Source organism: Colletotrichum orchidophilum (assembly GCF_001831195.1).
Source record: "Colletotrichum orchidophilum strain IMI 309357 chromosome Unknown Scaffold_16.1, whole genome shotgun sequence".
Taxonomy (NCBI): domain Eukaryota; kingdom Fungi; phylum Ascomycota; class Sordariomycetes; order Glomerellales; family Glomerellaceae; genus Colletotrichum; species Colletotrichum orchidophilum.
This window is the reverse complement of record NW_019172972.1, coordinates 398,543-414,758: the sequence shown is the minus strand read 5'-3', so window position 1 is coordinate 414,758 and position 16,216 is coordinate 398,543. Positions and strand designations below refer to the sequence as shown.

Genomic DNA, 16,216 nt, shown 5'->3' with positions numbered 1-16,216 from the left:
TGCTTCGGTCAAGCCCCGCACCGCCACCACACCTGGACCGCCTCAACGGGACCCTCTCACCGCCCTCTCGGTGTAGCGGAGCGGAATCCGGATTGAACGCGAAGCATACCTCCGTACAATGCATTCTGTTTCTCAATGACTCACACAATTGGTCCTCTGTGATTTCCACAATCAACTGGGCTCCTGTCAATTGTAGCTCGAAACCTGTGATAAGCCACGCGCCACGAAAAAGTAGCGTGATGCAGACTACTTTAATCATGGTACGCGTGTATTGTTGAGATATCATCGGAAAGACTTGCTGTACCTCCAGGCTTGTGTCCATAGGAAGTTGTACCACCAAGTATCTTAGCCAGACCCCGCACACAGCTCAGTGCTTACGTTCCAAGGCTGCCGAGCTGTATCCCGCTTCAGGGACGAAAGGGACAAAACCTGCGGTGAAGCGCTCAATAGGGGTGAGGGGTGGTTAAGTCAGCTGCCCGGGGCTGCGGAACAGGTAGGTATTGACCTCGATGTAGCAGCCATGGCGCAAGTCCATTAAACATCTGAGAGTGTGGCTCAAAGCCTGAAACCACATTAAAAAGAGCTCAGGGTATTGGTCGAAAGGCGATTGCGTGCGGGATGCAGAAACAATTGTGGTTGGGAGATCTCGGGCGAGCGGCTGTCGGGAACGGGGCTCGGTGTCTCTGGACCGACAGCCGGGCTCGGTGTCAACCTTCCGTTGAGCGCGCGTTATTTCGATTGTGTCGCGTGACCACAAAGAGTTTCAATGAGCTTTTGCGCCTGGGGTTGAGCCGGAGAACGAGAGAACCGTTTCCTGAGGCTCGATTTCTTGTTCAGCCAGGTCGACTCGCTCGTTGGCAAAAGTCTCTTCAGGTGTAAGTCACCTCATGCGACACATGTCGCCGACAGCCGTCCCTCTTTCTGGAGTGGTCTCTAATTAATAGCGGATGGTCCTCTAACTGACGCGGGTAATCTCCTCACCGTTATTTTGGTGTGGCTCGGAGTGTGGGACAAAGTCGTCAAAAAGACCTGCGCCTGCTGTGGCCAAAGTGTGCCGAGGCCGGCTTTTCAGGTCAGTTTTTGCCTTGACTTTGGTTGAATTAACTCGAGGGGAGGCGCTCCATGTCTCTTAGATCATGCCCCGGAGAGATTTTCGGGGAACTGCGTTGGCATCAACAGGGGAGCCGACCCCACCACAACCAAGGGTCCAGAGACTCCCCGAAAGGCCCGGCTGTGGCTACCTTACCCATGGATGACGGTGCCAGAAACCAGGAACGTGCCTACATGTGCTGAAGTGTAACTATTGGGAGAAGCCTTTGCCGGAGCTCAACTGAGAACAAATCTGGTGCCAAGTGACACATGCACAGTTCGCACTTCAGCCACGGAGCGCCTGCCATTAGGTACCTAGCCAATCCCCCCCGTCACCTGAGGTGCTCTCTTCCCACGCTCTCCCCGTCCTCCGTATCGCCGACTGAATGTCAATTCTCAATCTTATTACTCTGCCCTACGTCAAGTAAGCTGCGCAGTCACACAGTGTACTTATTCCCCGGATTTCTCCTGCATACCTAGTCGCAATCCGGTACGAATTCTGTAGACACGCGGTGCGCACACGGAGAGACCCACGCCGATTCCTCTCCGGAATGGGCGATCCATGAGCCCTAGACCGAGCCTCATCCATCTCCATGTCAGTTGTACGCGCCGCCGAGTTCCGGTGAGCAACGAGGGCGCGCGCCGATTGAGGTAATTGGGAGAATGGCAGACTTGTACGGTAGCAACAGCATCCGCAACAACGGCGTCAACCATGACAACAACGACAACCTGGGACATCGCCTCCGACCCGACAGACCACCGACAGCCGCTGCCACCACCGCCGCCGCCGCCTCAACGACGGCAAACACAACCGCAGACCTGGCCGCCGCCGCAGCTACCACCGTGACAGCCTCAGCCGCAGCTGCAGCCTCGTCCGTGTCTCCGAAGCCGACCAAGCGGTCCTCGGCGACAACATGCGTAACCTGCCGGGCCCGTAAGGTCCGCTGCGATGGCCGACGCGACATCTGCAGCAACTGCGAACGCCTAGGTTTCTCATGCACCTACGAAGACCCAACTTCAGATGCTAATGGTGTCGCTGCCGCTCCCGCCTTTCCCCTGCCGAGACGCCGTGTCCGGCAAGCATGCCAGAGCTGTCACTCACGTAAAGCTCGATGTAGCGGCCACACCCCGGCTTGTGATCGGTGTCGCACCCAAGGTATCGAGTGCGTCTACAGAGCTTCCAAACGCACTCGGCTGAGCATCAACCCCCCCGGTCTCATTGGCCACATTGCGAGATCACCAGCCTCATCGAATTCGGCGGCCGCTACCAACCGTGACACTCAGAACCGTCGGTCATTGTCCAGAGAAGATGCGGCGCACGATTCTGACGCAGCCATGGCCGATGCCATGGCGTCCAACACCCCGAGTACCTTCAATCATGATCTGTAAGCTCACTCACACTGTCTCAACTCACCTATGCCATCCTTGCATCCACTGACTGATCTCAGGTCGGCACCTGATCCTCAGTTCGAGTCTTTGATAAGTCGAGCTCTGGACAATTTCTTCCGCCATGTTCATCACATTCCCATGCTGTCCTTCCTTCACCGAGCCTCTCTCATGCAGCGCCATAACGTTGGCGGACTGGATCGACCGCTGCTGCTCGCTCTCATTGGCATCACGAGCATGCTCACTGACCTTGGCCCGGGAACGAGGGAATATGGCGAAAAATGTGTAGATGAATCCGAAGGACTCATCCTGAAAGGTCTTGAGAATGCTTCGACGATTAAGGTGCAAACACTTGCTCTCATAATCAAGTATCGCATTTTGACTCGACACTTCTCCAGCGCCTTTATGCTTGCTGCCACCGCGGCCCGATTCGCCACAGCTCTCCGACTCAACTACGACAACCCAGATCTTTGCTTCCTCGCCCAGGAATCACGCCGTCGCCTCATGTGGGCGCTCTTCATGATTGACCAGGGCATGGCCGGAGGATATCGTGACCTCACCTTGTGGACGCCAGAGACGATTCACATTTCCCTTCCTTGCAACGAGAGAGACTTTGAATTCGACCTTGCTCCGCCTTCTTTGCGACCCTTGGTACCCAGTCCCGACGAGTCCGAAAACGACGACATTGGCAGCTTAGCATTACACGTACGCATTCTCTGGCTCCGCGGCAGGATTCTCAAGTTCGCCAAAAGAGCTTCGAATTGTTCCCACGACGATCTCGGACGCCTGCAGGAACAACTTCAATCGTTTGCAAAGGAGCTATCAGACTTTGCTGAGCGCTTGCCTGTATCATTCCGCTGGTCCGACAACAGCCTGCGATTGAGGGCATATTCTCCACGCCTCTGCGTCTTCATCATGATCCATGTCTGGTTGCGGCAATGCAATTGCGATCTTTTCCGGATAGGACTGGTTGGGCTTCGCGACTCTTTGACTCGATCGGCTGCCGAACGGCTGGGCCCCGAGTTCATCGCCGGTTGTCAGCGCCAGTGCTATGAGCATGCGATGGAAATGTCAAACATGTTCACCTCCGTCAGAGCATTGGACCACTACCCCGTCGCGGACCTCGATATGCCCGTGTGCGCGTATCAATGTGTCCGCATGTTGTACTATATCTACCATCTGAACGCGGAAGAGTACGGTCTCACGCCGGATCTCCTTCGTAAAAAGGCTTCACTTTGCCTCGAGGTAACCAAGGGCTGTTGTTCTGGAACAGCTGCAGTTTCAATTGTAAGTACCACCAGCCTCGTCGTCTCTCAACAACAATTATACTGATTCTGGGCCCAGCAAGCCGATCTTCAACGCCTTATGGACCATGGTCTGTCGATACAGGCTACCCCTAGCCGGCTGCTTAGCGAAGAGCCCCAAGACGAAAGAAACGGCAATGGTACCAAACGTGTCCGCCTTACCCGCGCGAAGCAGGTACAGTTGGCGGACGACCCAGATAGAGGCGCACCGGCGGCCGACGAGCTCACCAATCGACCGTTTGGCATCGGCGCGTGGGAAGATATACAGGTCCCTGAATCCAATAAGCCAGACGAGCAGGCGCCTGTACCACCACAGCCTACGGCCCTTGGCTCGCTGGAGGTCAACAATGCATTTGAAGGCGCACTTGATAGTCTCGATTTCAACATGGAACCCATGGGTTTGGATTCCCTGGCATGGTTCTCCAATGAGTGGGCACAGGGCGATTTCCAGGGCGAGTTCTAATGTCGGTCATATACACGGGAATGTACACCGAATAAATGGGCCCCGGGGCAAACCTAAAAGAGAGACTTAACTCCTACGATTGGTCACGTCTTAAGCGTTAACAAGTAAATTGGCCAAACCTTCCCTTGACCAAAACTCTGAAATCGGATGTTAAATCATCTTATCCCGCCGGCATGCGGACTATTTTTAGTGTTTGCCGTACGAGCAGTTCGGGTTATCAAACAGCCAGAAGCTTAACGATGGCGCAGCAACAATGTCGGTGTCTCTGTGACCGTAGGAGACACCAGCAATTACACAACTTGCTATAACATTTCAACCTTTGGACCAAAGCAGGAAATCTGGGCACCAAGTCGCATGCGACACTTTGCAGAAACCAGGTACAGTTCTAGCCACGGCCAAATTGGGAGGGTGCAGAGCAGATTGGATGTTGTACCCAAGATGCAGTTTACCTGGGGTTCACGGATTTCCACGGTCACATGAGCTCGAGAAAGAAATGGTGATTCAGGTGAATTGGAAGCATGTGCAAGTGCTACAAACCCTGCCGTGACAATCTAAGGCGCCCCCGAGGCAATGTTTCGTTAATAAGCAGTCGCGCGATCATCGCCTTTTGATGTTGATATCCAGTCCCAAGGGCTTCCTCAAGAACCCCTCTCTCGTCTCCATGCCTTCTTGTCTCAGCTCAACGCGATACCTCCTGGCCCACGTGGCAACAATGAGCTTCATCTCCATCTCCGCCACGTTCCTTCCAACGCAGGCTCTGGGTCCAGTGCTGAACGGGATAAAGGCATTCTTCTGCCTCATCGTCAGCGATTCCCACCTCTCGGGACGGAAGTCATCGGCGTCCGGGCCCCAAATCTCCTTGGAGTGGTGCATTGTGTACGAGGGAACGCTGAGGACGGTGCCAGGGGGGAAAAAGTGGCCGCGGATGGTGACACCGGGTGAACTGTCCGGGATCTGACGAGGGAGACCAATGCCAGAGGTTGAGTGGAATCGGAGGGTTTCATCGATGACCATGGAGAGGTAGGGAAGGTCCTTGACCATATCGTAGGTCGGGACCTCACAGGTAGGAGAAATGGCCTGGTCGAGCTCCTTCTGCAGCTTCTCCAACACGCCGGGGGTTCTCGTAGCGTGGTACAGAACCGCGCAGGAAGAGTTGGATGTCGTGTCGCTACCCGCAATCAACTGCGTCAAGGCCTCTGCTGTGAGCTCCTCTCTGCCCAGCGGCTCTCCCTTGTCATCACGTCCCTCCATCAGTCGCGCAAGCAGATCGAGTCTGTTGATATCAGGCGGATTGTCCAGTCTTGACTTCACACGCGCAATAGCCATGCCCGCCAGGTTCTGCACAGCTTCCAAGCCCTGGCTAAAGAACGGATCCGGGAGGTACTTTGCCCAAGGCTTCAGTTCGGGGAGGATTCCAAGAGTGGCAGAAACCTCGCCTCTCCGGTTCAAAATCTCGATGGCGGGCCCGTAAATGGGCGGACTGGTGGGAGACTCGCGGACCTCGGCGATATCAGCACTAGCCTCGATCATACCGAATGGCGCGCCGAACGCCAGATCGCCAATAATGTCAAACGCCAAGTAATTGAACCATTTCAAACAATCAATGTTGGCGCCGGCTGGATTGTTCTTGACGAGCTCATCCCACTTCTTGACGAAGAGGACCAGGTTCTCATGCATGTACGGCTCGAATTGGCCGATTGACTTGACGGAGAAGGTGTGCGAGACAATCTTACGCTTGCGCGAGTGTTCGTGGCGGTCTCTAGTGTTGAAGAGTCCTCTTTGGATGGAGACGAAGGCGTCGTAAAAGCTTCTGTTGCGGGGTCAGTCTTCGTATTCAACATTGAATCCTCTCTAGCTCGGGACGTGAGCTTGGAGCCCACCGAGTGAACAGCGACTAATGAGAAGAAACTCACGCCTTCAGGAAGCCGTTGCCGTGACCATAAATGGTCTGAATGGCCTCGTCGTCGGCGATACTCACATGGTTCGGCTGGATGCGAACCACGGGCCCTAACTTCTCATGGATCTCATGGACGGTGATGTATCGCTTGCCACGCCGGACGACGGAGAGGAGCCATAGATTGGTGAATTGAGCTGGAAACGGTGCCGGAATTCCACGAAGGGAACCGAATGTGACGAAGTAAGGGTAGAGGTAGTATACAGCAACACCTACAGCCAGCAGGGCCGGTGCCCAAGGCGAAATGAGAAGCTCTAGAACGGTCATTGTTAAAGTTTTCTTGTCAAGAACACTGCAAATTCAGCGTGAATGGGTAGGAACGAGCAGTCAGAACGAGCTTATATAGGGAAAGGGGCTTCGACGGACTTGAAGCAAATTTAGAGTTGCGCGGGAAAAGGCTAACAGTGCCAACATGTGGACGCCGGGCCTTTTTGGAGTTCTCGTGTGACGGTGAGGACCCAGCAGCAGCCATTGTAAAATTGCTGACAACAAAACCGAGACACCCGTAACGCTACGCCATGCATTAAACTTTCTTTGGAACCCTGTCCCAGTGGATATCGCGGGACGCGGAGAACCGACGCCCCCCCGTTCAAATCCTTTCGAGCCAGTGCTAAGACCAGACGACGCCCCGTTAACACAGCCAGCCTGCAACAAGTGTTCTAAACCCCCCGCGGTCCCCCGCACGGCACTGCGTCCGGCAATCACGGTCGAGACGGCAATCAAGGTCGGGATCGCAAGTCGGGATCGCGAGTCGGGCTCTGACACGGGGGATGCCCATCCTTTCCGGCCATACGACCCGCTGGCATAACCCATAGGTGGATGCACTCGGCCACGCAAAATGGCTTGGCCGCACGTCATACGCCTCCGAGGTTTGCGATGCCTCGGGTTTCAACACGGAGCTTTGTCATCGCGAGGCTTGCCGAGGTATGCCTCGGCATACGAATATGTACGCTGCTTAAGACGAACAGATTGTATGGGCACTCCCTATATACTATATCTGAGGCCCTTGCCTAGCATATCATGCAGATCTCCAATTTTTCCAATGTTCACCAAACGCCAGAAGGAATGCAATATACATGTATAATGTAAGGCTAGATGATGAGAAAGAATGAAGATGCTCCGTCCCTTCATGCTTCTACCTTGAGCTTACGTTGAGGCACTGTTTGTGAGTAGTGTGAAATGGCCCAGAGAACAAAGCTCATTTCAGCATGTACGATAGGTCCGGTAGCCCATGCATAAACTGCTGCACAAGATCACAATCCTCGTTGCTGGTATTGGGCTGCGCCGTGGATGGCGTCTGACGGCCAGTTATACGTGGGGTTTCAACAGGCCCTCCTGCAGATATGCCGGTTTTATTAGTAGACTGCGTTGGATCCAGCTGGCCAGTGAGGGTGGCTGCGATGGAGAGGCTCGGTGGTCGCTTCACCGTAGACGCCGGCCTGAATGTGTATGTGGATATCGACGGGCTGAGAGGGCCGTCTTGGCTTTGGGGTAAGCCTGCTGCCGCAGATGATGTGGAGGCGGGGGCGGGGCTGCTGATGACATTGCCAAAATCCCACACTCCTGATTTGTTACGGGAATCATTTTCTTTGTTATTCCCGGTGCGGAGTGCATCGGCGTCCGGGTGGTTAGTCAGGGAACCACCAGGAGGCGGCATACTCGTGACATCGGCTAGCGGGTTGGTCGAGAAGGAATCCCAACTAGTCTTGGGAAGGGAAGTGGAATCCGTTGCTTCGGCCGTAGTTGGAGAAACCATGTCTCCCCAGTCATCGTCCTCCGCATCAGCATCCGCATCATCCACCTCCTCTAAGCTTGTGGCTCTTACTGCTGGTAGAGGAGTTGGCGCGATCGGCTTAATAAACGCCGGCAGGGACGCATGGGACTTTGGCGTGTTATCGAAGCCAGTGAAGGCGAGAGGGAGCGGTATACCCGCGGCCCGAGGTTTCTGCATCGCCGTTCCTGTTGTCGATTTTATATCGCCAGGTCCGCTGCTCCAGCCAAACGTCGCGAGATCTTGCCAATTGCCGTTGCCTTGTCCCAAGGCTGGCATCCCCCCCGTAGTGTCAGGCAGTATAGGGGTTGCAGATAAGGAAGGCAGGGCTCCAATCGAGTGCGTTGGCCGATGAACAGGCGCTCTCCGCTTCGCCTTGCGACCGAATACCCTGTCGAGATCGACCGGAGATGCTGCCGTTGTCGCATCCCATCCAAAGCTTTTGCCGCCTGCAGTTCGTGCCAGCCCGCCACGGAAAGGCCGCCCTCCGAACGAATCTTCCTCGATCCATCGACGAACAGTCTTCAATGTGTCTTGCCGGAGTGTGGAGTTTGCCCAGTTGACCCGAACGTAGTTGTCGTCGTCTCCCGCATTGTGCTTGCGCAAAGATTCGTGGCGAGACAACCGATACCACATCTTGCGTTCAGAAATGCTTGCGAAGCTGTCCTGAATCACTCGATCTGGTACATCTTCGGGAGATATCGACGCATCCATGGAGGTATCTGGCAGGAGATGCTCGAGATTTTGGAGATCAACCTTGAAGGATTCGTGGTCGGGACGAGTCGGTCTGCCATTGTCAACAGATTCCTGTGCAGCGTTGCTGCCTTCGTCAAAAGGTTCCTCCTGTGTTGACTCCGATGTATCACGAGATCCCTGTAGCCCCTGATTCCCTTCTATCCGGCCGTCTTTGTTGAATTCATGACCAGATAAATCTTCCTGGCCCACGTCCAGGTCTCGGCTTACACTACGTTGTAATGAAGGTGCCCGCTCAGGGATATCTGTGGTTCGCTTGGCGATGCCATCATACATCTCAACAAGCTCCAGGACCTTGCCAGAGGCTTTCCTCTGCGTCGCCTTGGGTAGGACATTATCTTCGATAGATGTTATTGGAGAATCGGCGTGTCTCGCTTCTGGAAGTTCGTCGTTTTCGTCGTTTTCGTCGTCTTCGTCATTTTCGTCGCCATTGACAGATGAGGCCGAGGCTGAGCCTGATGATTGAGCAGTATCGCGAACACGCTCGTGAGTGGTGGGGAATCGATCGAAAATCGGGGTCTCGCTGAATTGCAGATATTCTTGTATTGGTTCAGCGAGAGGCTCAGCGAACTGTGTTCTTATTGTTTCGTGGGCAGTGAACCCCTTTTCAAAAGCATTGGGCGTATCCTTCAAACCCACACCGACCTCCGATTGTTCGTGCGTGACCGGCGGAACATCTGGTATATGGGGGAGATCCGCTAACGGTTCGGGGTCGTCCTTAGTATAGGTCGATACGTGGTTGGCCCAGGGGTCTGGCGAAGGCTGGGCCAGAGAAGCGCTGTGAGGTGCGATGTTGGGAGTGATGGGAGGTCTCAATCCCGGCGACGGTGATCGGCTTCGAGGCCACCTGGGCGTGCTGCTCTTTCGTCTGGGCTTGGGTTCATAGCTCGGTGTGAGACCCTCAATTGGCGTGGCTTCGTTCCCCCAAGTCCACGGAGATGCATTGGTAGCTTGTCCCGGGTCGGGAGATGCCCAATCCCCAAAGGCATCGTCGTCAAGCCAGGCTGACTGGCTGGAAGGTAGATTCAGGTTGCTAGGAGTGGAGAGAAAGGCGGGTGGCGGAGGTTCGATGATGTTCTTGGAGGGACTGGTAGACGGCGCATTTGCGTTGTCAGTAGATGCCCACGGGGAGCCCCACGGATCGTCCATAGTGTGGCACTACAACTCATGGTGTTGATAAAGTCAAGTCGAGGATGACTGCGTCGTTCCGCAAGTGAAGGTGTTGCGATTGAAGAGGAGGCTAGACGGCCATGTTGTTATTTCTTGGTTGGCGAAATCGCGACTCGGATGATCGCAGATGGCAAGCCCAAGCTGGGCAACAGACAGAACCGAAACTGGAACAAAGAGGGAGTTCCAAAAGAGTGGACTGTAAGGCGATGTCTCAATGAGTGGAAACGCTAGTGTTAGAGAGTAACTCGACAGCAGAAACAAGCTTCGCGAATAGAATGTGGACGTGGAAAAAAGACGGAGATTACGAGATTGAGATGGGAGATCAGACTGGCTTAGGTCAGGGACGGATTGAGCGTCGCAGACACAAATCCAGAATTGGCATCCAGACGACCCGTCGTGGATTCCGGACGTGTCGGAGAGCATCCGTGCACGCCCAGGAGTTACTTCAACTTCCAACTCACTGCGTGTCTGGGATTGGAGCTTGGCGTTGACCTGGTGGGTTCTAAGGCACGGTTCCAGCCGCGTACGTTGTAGGGAGATCCCTTCGCGGTGTGACCCGATATTCAGCCGTCATAATCGATGAGGTGATCGATAGGGTCCTAGGTACCTTACCTAAGGTAGGTACTTAGCTAAGGCGTTGAGCAGAAGATAAGGTACCTAAGGAATGCATCCCCCCCCCCCCGCACTGCATCACGCCGATTGCGGATGGGGATCGGGAGCCGGTCAAAAGCCCAAGGGATGCGGTGGAATTCTTCTAGAATGTATCAAACGCTGTCAATAGTATCTCCCGGGTCTCGCAGATTGGTTGAACTCACAGCGGGAGGCAAATTTTTTTATTCTTGTGGTCGTCTTTCGGTGCTTACCAACCGCGCGGGTTCACACGTTCACGCTCACACTGCTATTGGGTGGAGAACAATCACAGCTTTGATTTCAAATGAGGCGGATTCGACCTGGGCTCCAACCTCGATTTCCACTCCGTTGATACGCTCCTTTCCAACTTAACCATCTGCGTAGCGCATCTCTCGCTCTCCCTCGCTTCTGAAGTTCCGAAGTCGTCAAGACATCTGTTATCCTGAATATTACATCGTCGATATGTCGCTTTCCAAAGTAAAACACATCGTGCTGGTATGACCCCTCATTTTTCATTCGTGTTAGCACCGACTGTCGACTGACTGGTAATGTAGGTCTTGTCGGGCAAAGGTGGCGTCGGAAAGTCTTCAGTGACGACGCAACTGGCTTTGTCTCTCGCCCTCGCAGGACATTCTGTCGGCGTCCTTGATGTCGACCTTACTGGACCTTCAATCCCTCGCATGCTCTCGATTGAAGCCGAGAAGGTGAAGCAGGCCCCTGGAGGTTGGCTCCCCGTGCCGGTCCATGACGCCATCGAAGAAAAGAGGATTGGCTCATTCCATGCGATGAGTCTCGGGTTCCTCCTGCCCAGACGTGGCGATGCCGTCGTCTGGCGAGGGCCCAAAAAGACAGCTATGGTTAGGCAGTTCCTTTCTGATGTCTTGTGGGATGAGACCGACTACCTACTCATCGACACGCCTCCAGGCACCAGCGACGAGCATATTTCCCTTGCCGAGACCCTGTTGCGAGATGCTCGGCCCGGACAGGTGGCGGGTGCTGTTGTAGTCACGACGCCTCAGGCGGTGGCTACGGCGGATGTCAAAAAGGAGCTCAACTTTTGCGTCAAGACCGGTCTCAAGGTGCTCGGTGTGGTTGAGAATATGAGCGGCTTCGTTTGCCCGCACTGCTCCGAGTGTACCAACATTTTCAGTTCCGGCGGAGGAGCTGTCATGGCCCAGCAGTTTTCCGTGCCATTCCTCGGCACTGTTCCCATCGACCCCCAATTTGGCGAACTGGTCGAGTCTGGCAGGAGGCCGCAATATCCTCAAGGAACGCACATACACGGCCAGGATATTGGCCATGCCAGCGAAAAGGAGGGCGAGAAGAAGGGCGATACTCTTGTCGAGAAATATCAGGACTGCTCGCTGTCCCACATCTTCAGCGAAATCACATCAAAGCTGATCACTACGATTGAGGCACAAGCCCACTCATGAGTACATGGACGATACACAATGTCAGCTCGGGTGGTGCATCGCATGGTCAAACGCCGTGCCTCGGGTATTTGATTCCTGTTGAAATAAAGACGCTCGACTCGATACCCAATTTTGGGCGCGTAAGTCTCAGGGGTTGGGAGCAACCGCAAAACCTCACCGTACGAGATTTTGGGACGATGGCGCGGGTAGCAAGATGACGACCCAAGACATATCCGAGATACTGGGGAACTGGAAGTCGAAGACTGGTCAACACTAGATGCAAATCACCAAGCTGCTCCACGGTGCCGGGCTCGACTCCGTCATTCTCGACGGCGTTCGATGTATCAATACGGTCCAGACATCGAGTGGCTTGGGGGCACGTGAGCAAGCATCGAGATGGGGGAGATACCCGGCGCCTCGGACGGGAGATGCCCCGCAAAAAAAAGGCGGTACTTGATCGGGAGGTACCCATTCCGTACCTTGCCTTAGAAACCTGGGCTCGGAAAGAACGGCGACTTTCACCGCATGTATAACAACTTTGCGTTTGTAGGTACTTGGTATCGTAGGAAGCAGATGCACCATCGCCCATTCCCCATCATTGATTCCATCAAAGGGTGGTTTTACACGTGTCATTTTTATTCTGCCTCAGGTTCTCAGAATGGACTCGGGCACATTGGCTGACTCTATCTGTACCTCCAGCATGACTGTATTCCAGAATCCAGGCTACTTGGGACCTACTTACGGACTACCGCTTCACGACAGGTGGCTTTTATCCTAGGTCCAGGCATGGCGTCGCGGAAAATGACGTCTCCATCCCGTTTCTTCAGCGAAACACGTCGGCCACCCCCCAAACCCTCCCCCTGCAGCGTACCTACTATGGTAGTGGCCAATCCGTCACGTCGTTCCCTGTCTCGCAATCTCTAGGACGTCGTCTCCGTGCTTTCCCGGGTATAGCTCCCCAATGAGTACGAAGCAAAGTCGAAGGAATTGGAGGCAAAAGGACAGGTTTATCGGTAAGAGAGCAAAGGGCATACCCGAAACAGCCGTCTGCAGCGGAGAATCGACAAAAAAACACCGCCAAAGAAGCGACGGCCATCGGGAAATACTCAAGGTATGCAAGTAAGAGGTACATGAGAGAGAGTAATCTTGTCTTCTTTACCAGAGTACCTTAGAGTACCTTGCCTGAGGTAGGTATCCGTCTGCCACAGGTGCAAGCTCCTGGGAGTCCTGGGCGTCCTGGCAGCTTGGGCTGAAATTTTGTGTGGAGAGCGAGCCGGGGAGGGGTCGCCCCATGCTCAATTTGCAGAAGCAACTTTTTTTTATTTTTTCTCAAACCCACCAGACGACACTTCCCCTCCACGGCGAACCACAACATCCACAGCCACCACGACGGAATCTCTCCCAGAGCTTCAAAATTGACCATTTGCTATTCCACGCCGGCATATCTCTTCGGTTGTGCGACCCGCGAGCCTCTTCTCTCAATCCAACAAATCCCTCCATGATCAACACGCAAACTTAGCACCTGCAACAGTGATTTTTACACTGGTGGCATACACGCTGCCCCTCGCTCTGCGACCCCAGCCGATTCCTGGCCATTCTATGAACCGAATCGACCTCCTACGCTTCCTCTCCAAGCCTGCAAAGTAAGCCTCCCACACTCCCCTCGAAAGACTCGAGGGGACTACTGTCCAGCACACTCTCTACACATTCGCCAAACCAAACTGTCAGCCATTGGTCTACTTCATTACATCGGCGCATCCCGCTAATATTATCCTCCTCCAGGCCCAGATAACACCTGCTTAAACACCTAGCATAAAATATCTCGATAGACGCACCGCGCTTCTACAACGCTTCTCTCCTACCAACCCACCAAACTCCGATCACGCAGATAACCTCGTCTGCTAGGTCCGATACTCCACCACAGGTATCGGTGTCTGCCAGAGCGAGGCCTAGCAACAAGACACAATTCCGATCCTAAGGGTTATTTTCCTACCCCTCAACGCTCGACCTCCCTAACGTCCTCAAGTGACGTTGCACCTACTAAAACTCGTTTGCTGCTGGCTCCGCCAGCCTCCAAAAAAGTCCACCATCCTGTGGGCCTACTCTCTCAAACGAACGCCGCAAAGTTCGTTTGAGCGGTAGCTAGTGTCCCGCGGACTTCTAGCCCTCCATCGGGAAAGTCATCGTCGTCTAAGCCTGCTCTCTCTCAAGCTCCCGGGTTGCGCCCCACGAGCTATTCCAGCAGAAGATGGTCAACTCCTCGGTCCCCAACGACTACGCCATCTCTCCGGCTGAGGCTACTCCTCATCTGACGATCAACCATGATGTTGCTGCTGATTTGGACTCGAGCAACGCCTTTGAAGGTAATATGGCCTAGGAACCACAAGCCTCCACCCCTCCAAGTTGCTGACAGACATGTTCTCTAGGTCCCGAGAAGCTCCTTGAAGTGTGGTTTGCCCCTGGCCCCGAGTCGCTCCCCGTGAGCGCCCAACCCAATGGATTAAAAGCAGTTTCCGCCGACACTTGGGTTACCATGCTCGACATGGTCAACTGCAAGATCTTGTCCGTCCTCGAGTCCGACTCTGTCGACGCCTACCTCTTGTCCGAGTCCAGCTTGTTTGTCTTCCCCCACAAGCTCATTCTCAAGACCTGCGGCACGACAACCCTCCTACTGGGCTTGCAGCGACTCCTCCATATCGCGGCTGAACACGCCGGGTTCCCATTCCATAACGCCAAGGAATCCACCAACATCAAGGCTGCTGCGACCCCCTACCGCGTCTTCTACAGTCGCAAGAACTTTTTGTTCCCCGACCGTCAGCAGGGTCCCCATCGTAGCTGGAGGTCCGAGGTCAAATACTTGGATGACCTTTTCGAGGGTGGCAGCGCCTACATGGTCGGTAAAATGAACGGGGATCACTGGTACCTCTACATTACCACACCGAACAAAACTTTGACGCCCCCTAAGACTCCTGACGAAGCGGAAGCCGCTGTCGAGTCAGCGGCCAGAATTCCCACTGGCAGCGTGGCCAGCTTCAGCAGCGGCTTCGAGGAGCGCAGCGACGAGACCCTCGAGATTCTCATGACTGATCTCGACCCTGAAAACGCGAAGCAGTTCTACTTGTCGCACGCGAGTGCGGTCGCCACCGACAAGTTGCACTTGCCGCAGACTCAGGCCGCTCGGGACGATGCACACCAGAGTTTGGGTGACATGTCTCAGATTCATGACAAGTCGGGCGAGGAGCATGTCGACGTCTTTGAGAACATTGGCGAATCTGACCTCAATGATAGGGAACGTGCCGCTACTGAGGCTCTGACTACCGAGGGTCACGCTATTGGAACTGTCGTTTCTGAGGGTTGCGGCCTCTCGAGCGTGTATCCGACCAGCAAGTATCCTGGAGCTCGTGTCGACGCCTATCTCTTTAGCCCTTGTGGCTTTTCTGCCAACGGTGTCGTCCCTGCCATCGCAGACGACGAGGACGCCTTGAAGAACGGCAAGGGCGGAAATGCCGCTCACTACTTCACCGTCCACGTCACTCCGGAGCCCAACTGCTCATTCGCCTCTTTTGAGACCAACGTCCCTGGAGGCCAGAGTGGCCGTACTACGGCTGAGATCATCGAGCACGTCGTCGACATCTTCAAGCCTGGCCGTTTCAGTGTGACTCTATTTGAGGCCAAGGGCAAAAGCGCCAACCCGTATGGCATGGGTGACTTTGCTTCTCATGCGACTGCCGTCCAGCGTCTTGTTGACCCTGTCCGTGGATATCGTCGCATTGACCGCATCGTTCACGACTTTGAGGACTATGACCTCGTGTTCCGTTTCTACGAGCGGGATGACTGGGCAGGCGACCGTGGGGCCCGGCTGGGAGAGGAGATGTGATTTGCCCTTGTAGAGGCATAGGCTATGTGTCGTTATGTCGGACGCGTAACACACCCGGCCATATTCTCCATGGCTATGAACTCGTTAAGACCGCTCGTTATATCTTTAAGGTACACTCATGCATGGTAATTTCACATTTAGATACTCGCCAGTGTTTAGCTTTGGCAGCAGGATTTGTATCTGGAAACAAATTGTCCCATCAATATATCATAATTCGGAGTCTCCAGACCACGCACTATTTGACTTTGGCTTTTTCGTCCTCGAGGCCACTTCACACAACGTCCAGTTTCTTACTCATCGCGGACAAGTGGCGCATATGGTTCTTCCACACTTTGCTGAAAGCCACAGCTGTCCGGTCCAGCAACAAATCCTCGACCAGCCTCGGGCCGTCATTGATATGTCTACTG

At 54.5% G+C, this 16,216-nt stretch overlaps 5 protein-coding genes across 5 annotated transcripts; 3 read left to right on the top strand and 2 right to left on the bottom strand.

Annotated features, from left to right (window-relative positions):
* Nucleotides 1-1,752: 1,752 nt before the first annotated feature.
* On the top strand, nucleotides 1,753-4,242 carry CORC01_02852 (uncharacterized protein; the record flags this gene model as incomplete). Its single annotated transcript, XM_022614502.1, has 3 exons — nucleotides 1,753-2,474; nucleotides 2,538-3,762; nucleotides 3,820-4,242. 3 exons carry the CDS (start codon nucleotides 1,753-1,755, stop codon nucleotides 4,240-4,242), a joined length of 2,370 nt encoding a protein of 789 aa, XP_022479116.1.
* A 597-nt stretch (nucleotides 4,243-4,839) lies between these two features.
* CORC01_02851 (benzoate 4-monooxygenase) lies at nucleotides 4,840-6,463 on the bottom strand (the record flags this gene model as incomplete). Its single annotated transcript, XM_022614501.1, has 2 exons — nucleotides 4,840-6,052; nucleotides 6,156-6,463. The coding sequence occupies 2 exons, from the start codon at nucleotides 6,461-6,463 to the stop codon at nucleotides 4,840-4,842; spliced, it is 1,521 nt and encodes a 506-aa protein (XP_022479115.1).
* A 931-nt stretch (nucleotides 6,464-7,394) lies between these two features.
* CORC01_02850 (uncharacterized protein) lies at nucleotides 7,395-9,869 on the bottom strand (the record flags this gene model as incomplete). The annotated part of the gene is made up of 1 exon (XM_022614500.1): nucleotides 7,395-9,869. One exon carries the CDS (start codon nucleotides 9,867-9,869, stop codon nucleotides 7,395-7,397), a length of 2,475 nt encoding a protein of 824 aa, XP_022479114.1.
* Nucleotides 9,870-10,982: 1,113 nt separating this feature from the next.
* Nucleotides 10,983-11,953, top strand: CORC01_02849 (uncharacterized protein; the record flags this gene model as incomplete). Its single annotated transcript, XM_022614499.1, has 2 exons — nucleotides 10,983-11,015; nucleotides 11,075-11,953. The coding sequence occupies 2 exons, from the start codon at nucleotides 10,983-10,985 to the stop codon at nucleotides 11,951-11,953; spliced, it is 912 nt and encodes a 303-aa protein (XP_022479113.1).
* Nucleotides 11,954-14,180: 2,227 nt separating this feature from the next.
* CORC01_02848 (adenosylmethionine decarboxylase) lies at nucleotides 14,181-15,809 on the top strand (the record flags this gene model as incomplete). Its single annotated transcript, XM_022614498.1, has 2 exons — nucleotides 14,181-14,295; nucleotides 14,359-15,809. The coding sequence occupies 2 exons, from the start codon at nucleotides 14,181-14,183 to the stop codon at nucleotides 15,807-15,809; spliced, it is 1,566 nt and encodes a 521-aa protein (XP_022479112.1).
* Nucleotides 15,810-16,216: the final 407 nt, after the last annotated feature.